At 35.2% G+C, this 17,129-nt stretch overlaps 1 protein-coding gene across 2 annotated transcripts in view; it reads left to right on the top strand.

The window, feature by feature from the left end:
- LOC150092430 (calcium load-activated calcium channel) overlaps window positions 1-16,486 on the top strand; it is a 109,353-nt gene extending 92,867 nt beyond the window's left edge. For both annotated transcript variants that reach the window (XM_090414890.1, XM_090414891.1), the window contains exons 5-7: window positions 7,239-7,306; window positions 12,704-12,848; window positions 16,268-16,486. In XM_090414890.1, coding sequence (XP_090271016.1) covers window positions 7,239-7,306; window positions 12,704-12,848; window positions 16,268-16,360 — 306 coding nt within the window. In that variant the 3' untranslated portion in view covers window positions 16,361-16,486. The remainder of the gene's footprint in view (window positions 1-7,238; window positions 7,307-12,703; window positions 12,849-16,267) is intronic.
- The last annotated feature ends 643 nt before the right edge of the window (window positions 16,487-17,129 follow it).

Raw genomic sequence — 17,129 nt, 5'->3', positions numbered from 1 at the left:
AACCCTCTGCACTTTTAAATGTCAAAAGTACGGTTATTCTCAACTGCCTGTTGTGGCTCTGCCATCTATGCTTGATGTGGCAGAAAATACCATGAGAACAAGGACTGGAAGAGTAAGATACCAAAATATTCTCACTCCCCAGTTTGCTAGAAGTGGAAGGATGATAAAAGAGGTGCAAAAAATAAAAACTGACCTGTGCATCTTATACCAGAAGGCAAGGAAATGGTATTCCACAAATATCAATTCCACCTTCTCGTAACTACAACATCCCTGAGTGGTATTATGATGTGCTTGCTGTCTCTTTAGAATGCATAAAAGATGAAAAAACTGATATAGGTGGGCTCATTCCAGAGGACATAATTGAAATAGTGCTACTACACTAAAATCCACTAATTAAAAAAATGATATATGCATCACAGAGGGTCAAATAAATGCCTCCATACCCTTTAATAGATGGCCAATCAACAGATAGCATGAACACTAGAACAAATGCACAGCATCCAAAGAAGCTCAGAAGAAAACTTGAGGTATTTTCTAAAGATACCCCACAGCAACAACAAACTTTATTCCTTTCAAGTGAGCTCGAGCATTGCTATCAGAGTCAAAAGGATCATACATCCTCCATAACAAGAACAGCAAACTCTAAAAACATCTGGGTCAAATATGGAAAATTAAGAGCAGATATACACTCAGCAGCTCTCTATCCTTGAACACAGTGGATGTACAGTTGCTGTTCTAACTGCAATTGCTGCACTCTCAGGGAGAATTTTGCTAAACCATCAGCAATATTTTATTATTCTTCCCAAGTTCCTTGCTCAAAAAAAAAAAAGAAAGAAAAAGAAAAAAAAAAGCAAAGCAGAAAAACAACAAATTCTGTTTTCTTCAAATGGCACTGAAGAATATAATAGGCCAGTCAGTAAAGAAGCTGTGAAAGCTGCTTTGCTTAAGTGCCATCCAACTGCTGTTGGACTAGATAATATCCAGTATCAGATGGTAAAACACCTGTTGCTATTATCCTTGGATCAACTGTTGATCCAAGGGTTATCTAGCTTAGGAAAGACAATAAAAACTGCCTTTTGCCAGGTATCCAGAAATATACCCTCACAGAAAATTCTGTTGTAAAGGAACAAAAATCTCCAAATAACTATCATCCAATCACTTTGACTAGCTGCTTGGGCAAGATTCTGGGAAGGGGAAAAAAATGGTTAACTGTTATCTTTTATGGTTTCTGGAGAGAAACAGGTTTTTTTTTTTCCAGAACACAAGCTGGCTTCCAAAAATATTCTACTACTGATCATCTAGTCTGCCTGGAGGTATCCATTAGAAATGCTTTCCTAAAGCACAAACATCTAGTTTTCAGTTTTTCTAGATATTGTATAAATAATCATAATTTAAAATTCTGAATATTTTTATGAATTGTTTATGTTAGTATGTTTATTAGTTTTGATTTCATAACACGCATTGTCGGCATTTGTGATGTGCCCGTTATTGAAATTGTTTTGTCAAAATGAAATGTAAAGCAGTTAAATATTTATGTACTTACCGGATTTGAATAGTTGTGTTACTCTAAACAATTTTATTGTACTTTAAAAATATTAAGTTTTGTGCTGAAGAGACATCCTCGTTACGCTAACGTAATCTACGTGTCAGCCATTATACCTAACTTATTGCTTGCCACTTTTATGGAGTGCGCATGCTCGCCGAGAAGTTTGATGTTGATTGACAGCTGACAAGAACAGCGTTCGGTATCAGGGTAACGGAGAGTAAACAAGAAGTGTGTTCAGAGAGAAAATTAGAACACAAGCCGGCAGATATTTAGATTCGGACGAATTTGAGTTTTTTTATGTGACAGTCGGAGGAAAATCAATAGTATATTCCGAAAAAGGAATCATGGAACTATGAAGTTTCAAAGTGAAATAAGTATTGATAAATAAAAGAAAATATTGCTATAGATGTTTTAAAAGGAATATTCGAGGAAACGCTAATTAGACGATTAGTAGTAGATTCCGAAAAGGGAATCGTAGAACTGTGAATTTTTTTAAAGTGGAAGAGTTAAGACTGTCAATAAGGACATCTGTCTTAAGGACGCCAGATCTAACTATTATTTCTACTGAAGAGAAGACAGAATTGAGTCAGGAAGAATTAATGTGTGCTACATGAGTGATGAGAAAGGATCCTATAAAAATGAAGAATAAAGTCGTATATCTTCGGAAAAGGGCCTTGAGAGAGAGAGAGAAACTGGCTATGAACATTTTGTCATTGTGAAAACAAAGTGTTTAGTCTAGTCTTAAGTGTAAGTTTAAATTTAAAAAGGCCTTGGATCCAGTTAAATTTGTAGTTAGTTATGTAATATTGTTTGAAGTGTATGTATATATATATTAAATGTTTATGTTTTATTAAATGTGTTTATTTTGGTCTTGAGTCAGTGATTTTTGGATTCTGAATAAAAAAAGAAGTCATTGCACCAATCGGAATGAACCCTTGTGCAATAAATAAATAAATATATAGGTACACTTGGAAATAAAAAAAAAATTGTTGAACAGAGATCATCTCTATGACAGGATTAATATTAAAAAATAATTAAAAATCCTATATTTAAACAATGGCGCAGCCGGTAGGATTAATATGATAATATCCTCTATATAAAAATCTCTAATATTAACAATATGAAAAATGCATACGACAGTGCTTGGAGATTTGGAATATTGAAAAATATACGCAATTTTGGTCTCAGAGGGAATCTCCTTTTTTATAAAAAACTTTCTATCCAACTAAATCTTCCAAGTGCGAACTACTTTCCCCCTCCAACCATATATCCAAGAGGAGGGAGTCCCACAACAGAACAACTTCCCCCAACAGTAAGTTATGCCCTTATTTAGATGAGTATGCCATCTTCTGTCATTCATGTAATATGAGGGTCATAGAAAGACAGCTGCAGTAAACTATTGACCATCTCTCAAAATGGGTACTTGCAACTGGGTTCAGATTTTCATGGCAGAAGATAGTTTGTGTGTATTTTTGTTTTTCCTGCAAATATTAATCCCAGTTGCACCAGAAGGCAAATTCTTGGGGTTCGTATTTGACAATAAACTTACTTTTGTTGCTCACTAAGGCAGTTGCAAGATAAGTGCTGTAAAGCAATGAACATCTTTCACATCCTCTTTTCTACCTATTGTAGTGCTGACTGATATTCTTTGCTTCCTTTGTACAGGGCATTGATAAGACCAGAACTTGATTATGACTCCCAAGCCTGTGCTTCTGTCAATGATGGTTATCCTGTAATGGTTATACTCAATATACCATGAAGTCATCAGAATTGTAACTTGATCATTTTGAACTTCAGTTATTCCTAGTCTATAAGTTGAGATAAATGAACCACTGTTGTCACTTCGATTTCAACAGCTGTCTCTGTTATACACAATGAAAATAAAATCCTTGCTAAATCCCCCTCCCAACATGGCCAACTGTATTTTTGTTTACAATGGGAGATCTGTGCAACACAACAAACTACCATAAAAACCCTTTGATCTCCAAATAAAAGCTCTCTTACCAGCTCTAGATATTGGAGTAAACAACATAGCACAGATGCCACTATTTACACTACCACCATGTCATTCATGCATATCGCTATGCACTTTGTTTCTATAAGCTACCAAAATGTTTCATGCCACCCCATTGTCTTCCAACAGTTCTTGCAAGCACATAGAAAGGGATATTCTAATTTTGTGCCTGTCTACACAGATGGCTCAAAACTGGAGGACCTAGTAGGATCTCTTCTGCTGATTTCTAGACAGCATTATATCTGCACATATCCCACTAGAACATAACTTTACAGCTGAGATGTATGCAATAGAGCTTGCATTAAAATACATCACACTACATTGCTACCAAATGTGCATAATATATTCAAGACTCAAAGTTCTTCTCAAGCAATAAAGTCTAGAGCTACAGAAACATCTGAGGTTCTCTTGAATTCAAAATCTCTGCTCTTATGGAAGCGATGTTGTTATTGAAGCTACACTTTGTATGCTTCTGTTAGATTCTAGGCTATGTTGGGATCAAGGGAAATGAGGCTGCATACCGCAGTTCGGTCACTTATTTTCAAGTATCTGTGCTGTACACTGGCAGATTATTAGACACAAACTTTTGTGTCTAATAATCTGCTGTCGTCTTACCATTTCAGGCTTAATTTGGCAGAGACTAATAATAAGCTCTACCAAATTAAGTCTGAAATTAAATATGGTAGTCCAGTCTGTGCAGGATTCAAACAGAGGAAGTTGTTCTTGCTCAGCTCTGCATAGGCCACACACTTCTTCCTATTGAGGGTAGCATGCCTGTGTATGAGGTTTGTATTAATATGAATAGATGATTGGGGTTGCTACTTTTTTTTTTTTTTTGTTTTAGCATGATAAAATTGCATTAACAGTGCAAAGTTTCTGATTCTTATAGTAACTCCCTTGTGCTCAAAAAGTTGTGCAACAGAACACCTAGTCAACTTTTTCTTCATTATCTGGAGACTCACCAGTTAATTAGTGATAACCAGTATGAATTTTGCCACAGCAGATCTCATTGTACATCACCCACACTGGATTCATGCCAGAAGTTTGGAGAAACATGCTATTGCTCTGGCATAAAGGTTTGCTCATTAAATCGATTGTCTTTGTTCTATCTTCCACTTACTGTGATTGGATAGCTAGCTTTTTCTTTCTTCACTGCATGTTGTGTTGTGATGGATGGCTTCTCGTGATGCTTTTCTACCAATGCAGGAGTGCCTCAGCATCCTATTTTGCCATCTCATCTCCCTGCTTTCTCCTCTATGTAAATGACTGTTCTTCATGCCCAATAATCCTGTCCACAGTTTTCCTGTTAATAGTACACTCCAGGTATTCTATTCATTCAACAGTTCTACAAAGCACATACATTCCAAGCTTCAAGATCATCTGTATAGCCTTAAACACTGGCATAACCACTCTCCATTTGGGTAAAGATAACCTGAGATAACCTTCAAATGCTATCAAAATGCATTTTTCCAAAAAGGATCCAAATTCCCCTTCAATAATACACAAATCACCAGACAGGACAGATTGTTCTCCTTGGACTAACATTTCTCTTTAGCCTTTCCTGGTATAAACACCTCCCATCAGTAGCTTCCTTAGCTGCTGTAAATCTAGGCAACCTTTTCTGCTCAAGTTTACACCAGTAGTTTTCGCAGCTTCTGTAAAACTAGACATCATCTACTAAGAATGTTACTTTTCATCCATCCAGTTACTAACCGTGTACAAATCCTGGATCTTCCTTAGAATACTCTTCACATGTTTGGAATAAATGCCAAAAACCTACCTGATCGAAAACTTGCCCTTGAAAACAGATGCATTACTGTGTGTGTGTGTGTGTGTGTGTGTGTGTGTGTGTTACAAGAATAATATAAGTAGCAAGAGAGAATGAGTACTATCTATATGATAAGGAGCAAAGTGAAATAATGAAAGAGGTAGGTTGTTTATTAACTAAGCGCACACTTTTTGAAAAGTTTTTAAGATTTCAAGGCATATTCTCAAATTTGGAAACCATATAATGGATTTTTATAGAGTAAATTGCTACCTAGTAGAGAGAAATTTTTTGGCTTTGTGCAGGGTGTCCCAAAATTCACGCAAGATTTAAATTTAGTGCCATTTGTGCTGTAAAGTGTTGCCAATGAGAAAAAAAAGACAGCGTGACAGCTGACAGTTCAGGGTTATTAAATAATGGAGCACTATGTGAAAGAACAATGCATTTTCATTGTTGAGCAATATTTTAAAAATAATGAAGGTTTGGCAACTACAGTTCGTAATTTTCGTACAAAATATGGTCAGAATAGTGATTTAACTTCTTCAACTGTGAAAAGATTAATTAAAAAATTCAAGGAAACTGGATCACTTAGTGATCTTATACACTCTGGCCATCCTTCAACAAGTTGTTCAACAGAAAACATTGAAGCAGTTCGTGAGAGTGTTGCTGAGAGTCCAGGAACATCAATTCGGCACCGTGATCTTGAATTGAGCATTTCGAGAAGCTCTCTACAGCATATTCTCATGAAAGATTTGCATCTTTATGCTTACAAAGTTCAATTGACTCAAGAACTGAAGCCTACTGACCACACACACACACACACACACAGCGAAGAGAGTTCGTTGAATGGATTATGGAACAACAACAAGTGGATGCTTATTTTTCGAACAAAATCATCTTCAGCGATGAGGCTCATTTTCATCTTGATGGCTTCGTTAATCGACAAAATTGTCGCATTTGGGGTTCAGAAAATCCACGAGTGATTGTTGAGAAACAAATGCATCCACAACGTGTCACTGTTTGGTGTGGATTTTGAGCTGGAGGCATCATCGGTCCATTCTTCGAAAATGCAGCTCGTAAGGCAATAACAGTTAATGGTGCTCGCTATCGTGACATGATAATCCAGTTTTTTGTGCCTAAATTGCAAGATATGGATGTGGACGACATGTGGTTTCAACAAGATGCCACATGCCATACAGCCCAAGAAACAATTCAATTATTGCATGAGTCATTTCCTGGTCGTGTAATTTCCCATTTTGGTGATCAGAATTGGCCGCCCAGATCATGTGACTTAACGCCATTGGACTTTTTTCTTTGGGGTTTTTTTGAAGTCTAAGGTTTATGCCAACAAGCATACGACAACCCACACCTTGAAGGAGGAAATTGAGCGCTGTATCAACGAAATTCAGCCATATTTATGCAAAACGGTCATGGAAAATTTCACCAAAAGAGTGCATATGTGCCAGCAAAGCCGTGGAGGCCATTTACCCGATATGCTATTCCATGCATAACCCTATACTGTATACTTTATGAATCAATAAGAAATTACAATTTTTAATTAAAAACCTGTGTTTTCTATCAAAATTACTTCTTGCATGAATTTTGGGACACCCTGTAGTTGTTGATGAGATGTCAGTAAAAGGTGGGGTTAAATATTGTTTTTCCATACACACTGGCTGTTATCTAGGTAAAAAAAAGAAAAGAAAAGATGATAATTCTGATATTAGCAAAATATTATTTAGAGATGTTTTTTTTTTTTTTTTTTTCGAGTTCAAAAATAAACAAAATGCAACATCTTTTCAAGTTGCCTCTCTCACTCATATGCATTAATATATTCTTGGTAAATTCATGTAAATTTCATCCTTGCAGTATGGGTAGTGGTTCTAATTACAGAAATCTTTCTTCTCTTTCAGGTAAAAATGAAATCAATGTTTGCCATTGGTTTTGCCTTTACTGCTCTTCTAAGTATGTTTAATTCAATGTAAGTAATTTAACAAAAAAAAAAAAAAAAACTATTCATGTAATACTGTATACTTCCTAAATGAAATACACACTAGTTTGCTGATATATATTCAATAATTCAGGAACATTTGCTTGTTATTAACAATTTGAAGTCTACTGATATACAACACATTCATTTAAAGTTACTTTTATAATTGCTTTTGGTGCTATTCTTCTTCTTCCAGTGGTACTAAGGCACTTAAGTGCCCATTCCAACTATAGTTGGACCTTACAACTGCAACTCAAGAATAAAGTGGTTAGCCCTATGCCTCCCAAAGTGTCCTATGTCTGTAGGTGTGTGTTCATGGGGCCGGTTTGCCTGTTCTGGGGGACAAAAAAACCTGAGTTTCAGGTGAAAAAACCCCTACCTACCTCCATATGAGATGGCTAACTCACCTTTAGTCTAAAGAGACCGGATAATGGTTTCTCACGTTTTGGATGGGAATCGAACCCAGGTCTTTCCGACCAAAGGACTTCGTCTATACCAACTGAGCTGCAGAAGCTCTGCTGCTATTATTACTGCTGCATTTTTGTCTCGCTTGTAATATTCAAACTTAATCCCTTTCCTTTTTTTCACTTCCCAATTAACATGGTCATAGTCAATATTACTGACTATGACCATGTTAATGCTCTGTGAAATGATAATTTCATTTCACAGAGCATTATCTGCTGATGCCCAGTAACATCATATTCTCTCTTTCTTGTTTATACTGCACCCTAATTTTTTTTTTCTTAGCCTGTGTAGCTCTGTGGATGTGGCATTTGCATTCCACGGTGCTTGACCGTACGAAGGAAGACTTGCTTTCGAATCTAGTCAGCGACTAGAGGAAATTTTTCTAAGCCTTTTTTTTGACTGGTTCCTGAGTTAGTCAATCTCTGGCATGGGCAAACAGGTTTTTTTCTCCTGGAAACTCGGGTTTTTCATCCCATAAACTCAAGAAAATCGACTGTAGAACTCGCACTATTTTCAGACATTAAAAATATTGTGTTAGGGACCACCTGATGGCAGTAATTGTTGAGCCGTCTCTTCACTGCATGCTGTTTAATTAGTAATAGGCTTGGGCCGGCTATCTCTGATTGGCTACCAGTGGAGATTGAACTGCCCACTCAGCCTCCAAAAGTTAGATAGGGCTAAACTGCCTCGCCTACTCCCTATACGGGAACAAAAAGGCATCAGCTGATGATTTTTGATATACAGTGGTATCTTGCTAATCCGCGCCTCTTCGGTCCGAACCCTCCAGTAATCCAAACTGCGGTTTTAAAAAAAAAAAAAAGTTTTATTTATTGCGTATTATTATTTTATGCACTATTATTTTTATTTAATAATTATTATTTTAACTATTGTTATTTATTTTATTATTATTACAGTACAGTAATTTTTTCATACTGTCGATTGTATGGTTATATCGTAAGCCTATTTTGATTTATTGTATGTGTTCATTTTTGCTTTTTTCATACTGACATGCAGACAATACAGTACAGTATTGTCGGCATGAATCACCAAATTTGAAATCAAATCAGATGTTGAAATTATAAATATGATGCTACAGAATGAATTAGAAGACGACGATGATGATGATAAAGAACTCGAAGAAATAAAAGTAAAACATGACGAGGCAGTTGACAATTTTAATATGTGTATAGATTGGGCTAAGCAGAATGATGGGTCATTCCATAAAATTTTATTTCTAATTCAGCTCCGAGAAGAATCATTCGAAAAAAGTTTAGCTTCCAAGAAGCAAAAGAAAATCAGTGACTTTTTAACAAAGAAATAAAACTTTTTTTGTGTGTATTTTGTGAAACTTTTTTTTGTGTTATGTACAAGAAAATGATATTTTTTACGCAAATTAAGTTATTTACTGAACTATGCAATTTTATTAAATCAGAATCCTCAACAATACAGTACATACAAACTAAATTATTTACTAAAATAAATTTGTGTACTGTATTATTTTTTAAGTTTAACATTACAGTACAGTAGCTTTTGTTCTATCAGTTACTTCATTTATTTACAGAATTAAATTGATGTACCATTAGAATCTGATTATTTTTGTCTTAAACGCTAGTTATTGTTGTCTCTTGGGGGTAAATTTGCTAATTCGAACGAGCATGGTTTTTATTAGTTCGGATTAGCGAGATACCACTGATATATGTATATCAGTCCCATGTGTGAGAAGTGGAAGAATCTATGGCACATCAATACCATGTGTGGGGTTCAAGTGAAAATTGGGAAAAAAGATGAAATAAAAGAAGAAGATAAGTGTGTTCAGTGTGTATGCAGTTGGACTGAAAAAGGATATTGGGCAGGTGCTGCTTGTATTTTAACAGTCCCAACAAAAAGTGGGGGAATGATGAATGCCAATTCAGTAGAGCACTGACCACATCTTTATAAATTATAACTGAAATGTGATATAGTGGTCAAAGTGAGTCATCGATGAAGTGATCCAAATGGCTCTCCTCTGGACAGCATCAAAAATTTTAGGGAAGTTTGGGGATTTGTGTACAGCTGGATGAGTAAAAAATAACCTCTTGAGCAGACAAGAATACTGAGGCTGAGAGGCTGATGTTGTGTTTGTGCCAGGAGTGGCTGGAAGTAAATGTAAGTCCAAAGAGAGAGAGCGAGATCTGATCTTGTGGTGATTTGTCTATTACTAATGATATAGTTAGGTGAGCTGTGAGATGCCAGGCTGACTGACAATTTAATGTGATAATCGCTTGAGAGTTTTTCAGTCCCAATTTGTCAGTTTCTTGGGCCTACCAGTTTAGGAAAGGGATTTGGTGGTTCCATCACATTCCACTTCACGATAACCTTATTAACAGTAGACCAGAGTAGATGCAATGTGACAGAAATCTCTCAGACCGAACTTGTGGGCTCTTGACTATCATATCATGTTCAAATGAACTCAACTCTTTTCATCTACTCATCCTGATGGTAAAGAATATCTACACTGCTAATGGCCACATGCGTTTGCTTATATAGCATTGTGAACATCATACAGACAAGGCAAAGTAGAGCTATTGGGGTGTCCTGACACTTTTGGCAACATAGCGTATACTATCTGTAACAGTAGCTATTCCTCTGAACTTAAACTTAGAACCTAAAGTCCTATATTCTTTAAAATGGATGTAGGGATATAAATCAGTGAAAGATGCTTTTAGAATATGTTCATCTGACTTGAGCACTCCATTTTTGTAGAATTTGTATAGTTGTCTTTCTGAGGTAGAGAAGGCTTCATTATTTAAAGTCCCTGTAACATGCAGTATCTCTATAGCAAGGTCACAATGTTGGTGGAAAGACATAGCTTTGAATCTTATACAGGACATGAATCTTTATAAGTTTTTTGGCTGGAGGTGATTTTCTAGCCTCATAATTAGATACCAGGGTTTTCCCTATTCTTGGAAATTCAAGTTTCACATCCTGCAAAACAGGAAAACCACTTGAAAAATATGTGCAATTAACAGGCATGATTTTTTTTTTAGTTGCTTTGACTGTAATTGAAGTCCTATTTCAACCTATAATGTACTAGACTTGTATTTGTGATTTTGGTTATCCCAGAAGTTATCAGTACAGACATTGAGACTTCAGCTCAATACAACTAATTACGAAATGATCACCTATCCAAAAGTAGGGAAATTTATATTTATACTGCGCCACCCTATTCTTAGATTAGTCTATATAAATAGTAGGATCAGTTCTAAATTAAGTTAGCAGTCATCTGATTAGGCCAAATCATCTATTATCATTTTTACTTGGGGTTCCCGCAAGATTCAAATGTTTATGAACGGTGCAATAATAAGGAATTCAGGCAAACACAATATTTAGATCAACAAAATAAAACATTTAATATATGATATGGTTAACAAATACAAGAACTCTATTTTAAAATGGAACTATACAATTAACTTAACATATCTTCTTAGGTCACTGACGCTAATTCAATGTTCTAACTTTCATATACTATTCACAGTCTCAAAAACACAAATCTTCTTATCTCAAGTTAATATAACAATTTCACATTTAATCAGTCTTCACAAATCTATCAGCTCAATGTTTATATTCACAGCAGGCAATAAACTACGTAAGCTATATTCCAAGCAAATATATTCCGGTTCTTGAGCATCGGAGATATATTACAGTTAATGCTAGAATAGAGAAACTTATACAACTACTCTTACCAGACAAATTCTTCAATACATCAAATTATTGAGAGAGCACTTATGAATTAACTTAATTAACATTAGCGGAACACACATAACAAATATTCTCCATAGTTTAAACTGTATTACTGTAAGTCGCACTTCACTATTCCAAACAACAGTAATTAGGTACTAATATCTTTTCCTGTTCACTTTTCTCCAAGTAATCAATGTAACCTTTTCCTAGGGCAACATAGAATTTAATCGTAATCCAGATTAACTAGAACTAATCAGAATTTTCGCATTGACTGTCCAGTTTCCTTTTATCTGATTACGGCATCAACCTTTCTTCATAACAACAGCAGATTTCGCTTATAACATTAAACTTTATGTTTCACTACTTATAGGTTCACTTCCGAACACTATACTCATAAATTTCTGCCCTGAGGATTTTATGATCTTGGTTCCGCAAAACTCTCTCCTCACTCCTTAATAATAATTCTTCTCCCTCTGTCTTATCTCTGACCTTCCTTCTCTTTCTGCTTTTTCTATCTATGACCTTCACTCCCACCTTACGTTCGAACGCCACGCTCTACTCCACTCGTGGTTGTTTACGCGTGCGTCTCCATGACAACAGACTAAGCGTAAACATTTCGCCAATGTAATGTATGCTATATTACTGCTACATGAGTGATTACATAACATTAAATATTTCACAAAATAAAACAACAGAATATTTAAGCTACTTCTTTAACTTTTTGATTACGTATACAGTTAAATATAAATTAACACTTTACGTTACACCATATATATTTAGTTACACAAAATTCTAAACATATTATTATTTTATAAGTTAATAGCAGGTCAGATTTTGAATAAATATTTAATTAGTAATTCTTAATTAATGAAAAATAAACAATTTTATATAAACCATGATTAATATTTAATAAGCAATGTTAAATGTGAATGAAAAATAATAAATTACATAACATAGCTTCATTCACAATTTAACACTTGCTATATATCATGTTTTACATTAGTTACAATTTATCAATTAGTTAAAATATATCATATTTTACTAAAGTGGTAGCATTGCATTTATTGACATTCTGGATACATGTAAACATTTGTAAAGCTTTAACCATGTGTAATAGTTTAAGTGAAACAGTTTATGTAATTCTTTTTACTGTATAACTCTGGTTAACTAAGGTGCAGAATTAACCAAATTTTTCTTCTATAGTTTTGATGGACGAGTAGTAGCTAAACTACCATTTATACCTATATCCTGGATCCAAGGTCTTTCTCACCGCAATTTGCCTGGTGAGGACTACTCAGATTGTTCATTCATTTTCCTGTATATACTCTGTACAATGTCTATTAGACAGGTAAGTTTGTAAAGTTCATGTTTCTTGTTTAAGGAGGGAGGGAACTCAGCTGTGAAAGACATCATTTAAAATGTGCATATATACATGTTTTGAATTGCAGCTGTCATCTTCCTCAATTACATTCTCGATAGTGCTTCTATAGTGCACTCACAAAGACGTGACAATGTTTGTACTTCATTTGGAAAGACTTGGGTTCATTTCTCATCTAGAATGTGAGAAATCTATATAAGGGCTTTTCAATTGATGGTCAGTTATACAGTCATAATGTGGTTTACACCAATAGAGATTAACTATCAGCTACATCCAAAATTGTAAATCCATCCATGTTAATTTTATATTCAGATTAATACTTAATAATGGGGTGTGCCATTGGAGAGAAAAAGAGAGAGGAGTGGACATTAGAAGTCCTATTTGGCTTCTGAACCTAATGGGAAGTAATTTTATTATAATAATAAAATGTGATTTTCATTGAAGCTGGTATATTACTACTTAGAAAGTTCATACTTTAATAATTTAACTGAAGTAGTCAAAATAGCTGTACAAGTGAAGATTCGAACATACTGCAACTAGTTCTAATCCAAAACTCCGTCGTTCCTTACTGCTTATACCAAAGCACAGAACAGCTGCAAGAAAACTATCAAATCATCTAAAAGAGATTTTGAAAAGGCTATAACATGAAACTTGTATGCTGTACAAACAGTAGTCATGCCTTCTGGTCACTTGCCACAGCCATTAGTCATAACCTCTGTCCAACACAGCTTCTGCTACTGTTACACTGTTTGGTGGTTCTATAGCATCATCACCCAGAGAGGTCAACCTTTTGGCCTTGTACTTTTTTTCTCCACTTTAGAATAAAATACAGTAATGAGATAGAATATATCTTTGGTGACCTTATTTAGTCTTGATTAGTGTTTCTTTGTTATCAGACCTTTAACCCACACACACATTACTAAATGTTTCATAGGTTGATAGTTTTCTTGCACCTATCCTATATGTTGGTATAAGCAGTAGGCAATGATGAAGTTTTGGATGAGAGCCAGTTATAGTATGCTCAATTTTTCACTTGTACAGCCTTAGTGCACCTTTTGGAGAACCAAGGTGTGGTCATGGAAATGTGGAGTGAAATGGAGAATAAATGCTTCCATAAATGTCACTAAAATGTGGATTATTTTAGTGACACATTCAGTATATATGTTTGAGTTGGAAGATTGGAAACATCATCCCACTTGGAATTTTTAGTGTGCCACACAATACATTGATGGCAGTTAGTGTGTGCACGTTTGCTCCATTGAGAGATTAGCACTAGGTTATGGTCTGAGTTACCTGAAGGACAAACAACAGTGTACTTGGGTCACTAGTAAGGAAGAGGTTCAGAGTGTTTGGAAAGCAGCCAGTGTTGTCTGGTATTCAAGTAGATACATTAACGATTTGTGTAAGGTTGTTGGTGCTAACAAATTTCTTAGTATCTGTACCTGCCTGGTCTGTGCAGTTGGAAAAGGGAGTTGGTGTAAAAATCCCCAAGGAAGATGACCTCGCTGTTAGGAAAGTTAGACTGGAGAAACTCAACATTTGAAAAAAGGAAATCAAAAAGTTTGTAATGGTTAGTAGCATTAGGAGAATAATACAGGCAGCAAATGTATTTGGTAGCATGTGAGAGAGAGAGAGAGAGACTTCAGCCAAAGGAGATCAAGATCAGGATATTCTAAGTTGGATACTCTCTGGCATGGTATGTTATAGCAGACATTAGCACAGAGGCCACCTTGAGCTGAAATGAGTCAGAGTATGTTGCTGGAAAAGTTGAAATGAGTAATGCTTGAAGTTACAATTTGGGTATCTGTCAGGAAAAGCAGGTAAGGTTTTATACTCTGGCGATGGGTGGACATTACAGAAGTTGGAATTGAGACCACATATGTAAAGTGGATTTGGATAGTTCCCTGATGTTGCTGACCACATGGGCTGGGGCAAATTTCCTATGCTGTGTTTATGTTTTGGTTTTCATGATGGCTGTTAAATTTAACACTTGATTTTCACACAAGAATTCCTTGTTTATAGTCAGTGGTCCACACTTCACCATTTTAACACTTTTCCTCCAGCTGCTGACAAAATTAACGACCTTGTTCTATTGTGCGAATGTAAAATCCAGACACACTCATACACATGATTGAGATGAGTGCCTTTGAATTTACTATTTACAGCAGTTATGAATTCCGTTTTGCTTGTTGGCATGTTGTTGCAAGTCACTTTAACCAAGCATGGGAAGTGTATTCCATCTTTATGTATGCATGTGAGTCTGAAGCATTGCCACCTGACAATTTTTTTTTGAGGTTGAAATTACCAGTTTCTGCAAGATTGTTGATGTTGTTCTTTAGCATTGCAACTGTTTCCAGAAAGTCGAAGACAGTACCATTATATTTATTTTCTGTTTCAATGGAGTTGTTCACTTTGGTTATGATGACGTTATGGAGCCTGCTGGTGTTATCATCAGTATTTACATCGTTATTTAGGCACTGGTCATGAATTACTTTGAGCTTTCTTTCCATTGAATCAGTTTGCTAGAGAAAGTCTCCTTAAGAGTGATAAGGTGTTGTTAGAGATTGTCATTGCATTTTTCAAAGTTTAAAAATTGTTCAACAGATGGGAGATGCAGAGAACAGAAAAATGGCTGGTTGAGGTCACCCAGAAGTCTGTGTGCTGATTCATCAATCTTTGCATAGCTATCATGCACCTGCTCACAGTAGAAATCACACAAATCTCTTTTTTGTTTCTCTAATATTGATTTCTTTGATTACTGATTGTTAATTTATCAGTAGTAGCAGTACATGAAATGCTTCAACGTTGCTGTGCTTTGTTGCCACAAACCATTTTTACTGTCTGCAGTAGGCATAATCGAGTCTTGGTGCACTGCATGCAGGTGCTTGCTCATGGTTGATATAAATATAAAAGAGAACTTTTTCTGAGATGCTCGGAGAACTTAAGGCTTTGCCAGGAGTTCTTCGGTCTCCTAGTAACTGTTTTTGTATTTTATTTGTTGTTGAGGTTGGAAAGAAAACACTTTTAAAAAAGATTTTAGGAACACTAGTTCAAATATCAGAGTCTTTACAAATAAGAGTAATTTGAAGTAAAACTATTGAGGAAACTAATAATAACACAAACTTAATCATATAGTGTTATTGTAGTAGCCTGTATGCAGGGCTGTACTTGTGCACGAGGCTCTAGCTGGAAGTCCAAAAAAATTAGGGTCAATTTAAGGACCTCAAACAATGAGATTAGAGAGCACTCTAGCACCTCGTATCCCAAAAAGTGCAAGTACAGCCCTACCTATATGTCCTTTGAGGATACATATTAGGAGTTTGAAGATGATAATTATTTTATTTCTATGTGTATTAATGCTTTGCATAATAAATATTTTGCTATTACAGAACATTCAGAAGCTTTTGGGATTTGCACCATCTAGAACAGCAAACAAACAGAGTGGAACTTTGTTTGCTCCAGCACCACAACAAATTAAGTGATGTTTGAAAATATCTGAAATGAATATCATTTTATTCACTAAGATATTTTTTCAGTATTTTGTCTAGCTAACTAATGCTCAAAAAATGAATTGAGTAAAGGCAATAAAATAATACATTATGTGGAGATTTTCATTGTTTGGTCCAGAATGACTGGGAGAGAGGGTATTAAAAAGTGAAAAATATATGCAGTGTATTAAGTTCATGTGGTCTGAAATTTTTCAGGAATTTCCAGATATTTTATGCAAAAGAAACCCTGATATTTTCAGACTAGAAATTTATTTATATAACAACTGGAGATTAATATAATTATATAACACAAATACATAATTAAATGCAGATTCTTAACAAAAAAAAAAGTTGAGCCAATTCTCATTGTAGGTAGATTTGCCACAGTCATAATTCCCGGATCCATAAAATTTGCATATTAGGATTGTCAGTGCAATGAATATTTTATCATACATTGCAGTACTTAGTATGATTTAAATTTGGAGATATGTACAAAATCTACAGAATGTTCTTGAAATTGCACTGTTGAAGTTCTCTTCTGAACTGTAACATTATCATCCTGAAACAGTTCCTAAACACTGCACAAGAAGATGGTTGAAATTATTATGCTTAATTTGCACACTATTTGATTGACTAGTTTCTTCTTACCTTTGTCTGATAAGACAAAGGATTATTGGCTTCATAGCAAATTATTTTTTTATCTTGGGAGAGTCGGTTATAACATCACCTTGATGGTTTGAAATTCTTTTATTAACAGAATCTG

This window comes from Typopeltis vanoorti, chromosome 26 (genome assembly GCF_054136105.1).
Source record: "Typopeltis vanoorti isolate ZY-2024b chromosome 26, IOZ_Tvanoo_1.0, whole genome shotgun sequence".
In the NCBI taxonomy this organism is placed as follows: domain Eukaryota; kingdom Metazoa; phylum Arthropoda; class Arachnida; order Uropygi; family Thelyphonidae; genus Typopeltis; species Typopeltis vanoorti.
Note: the sequence above shows the minus strand (reverse complement) of the source record. Positions and strands in the feature narration are given on the sequence as shown.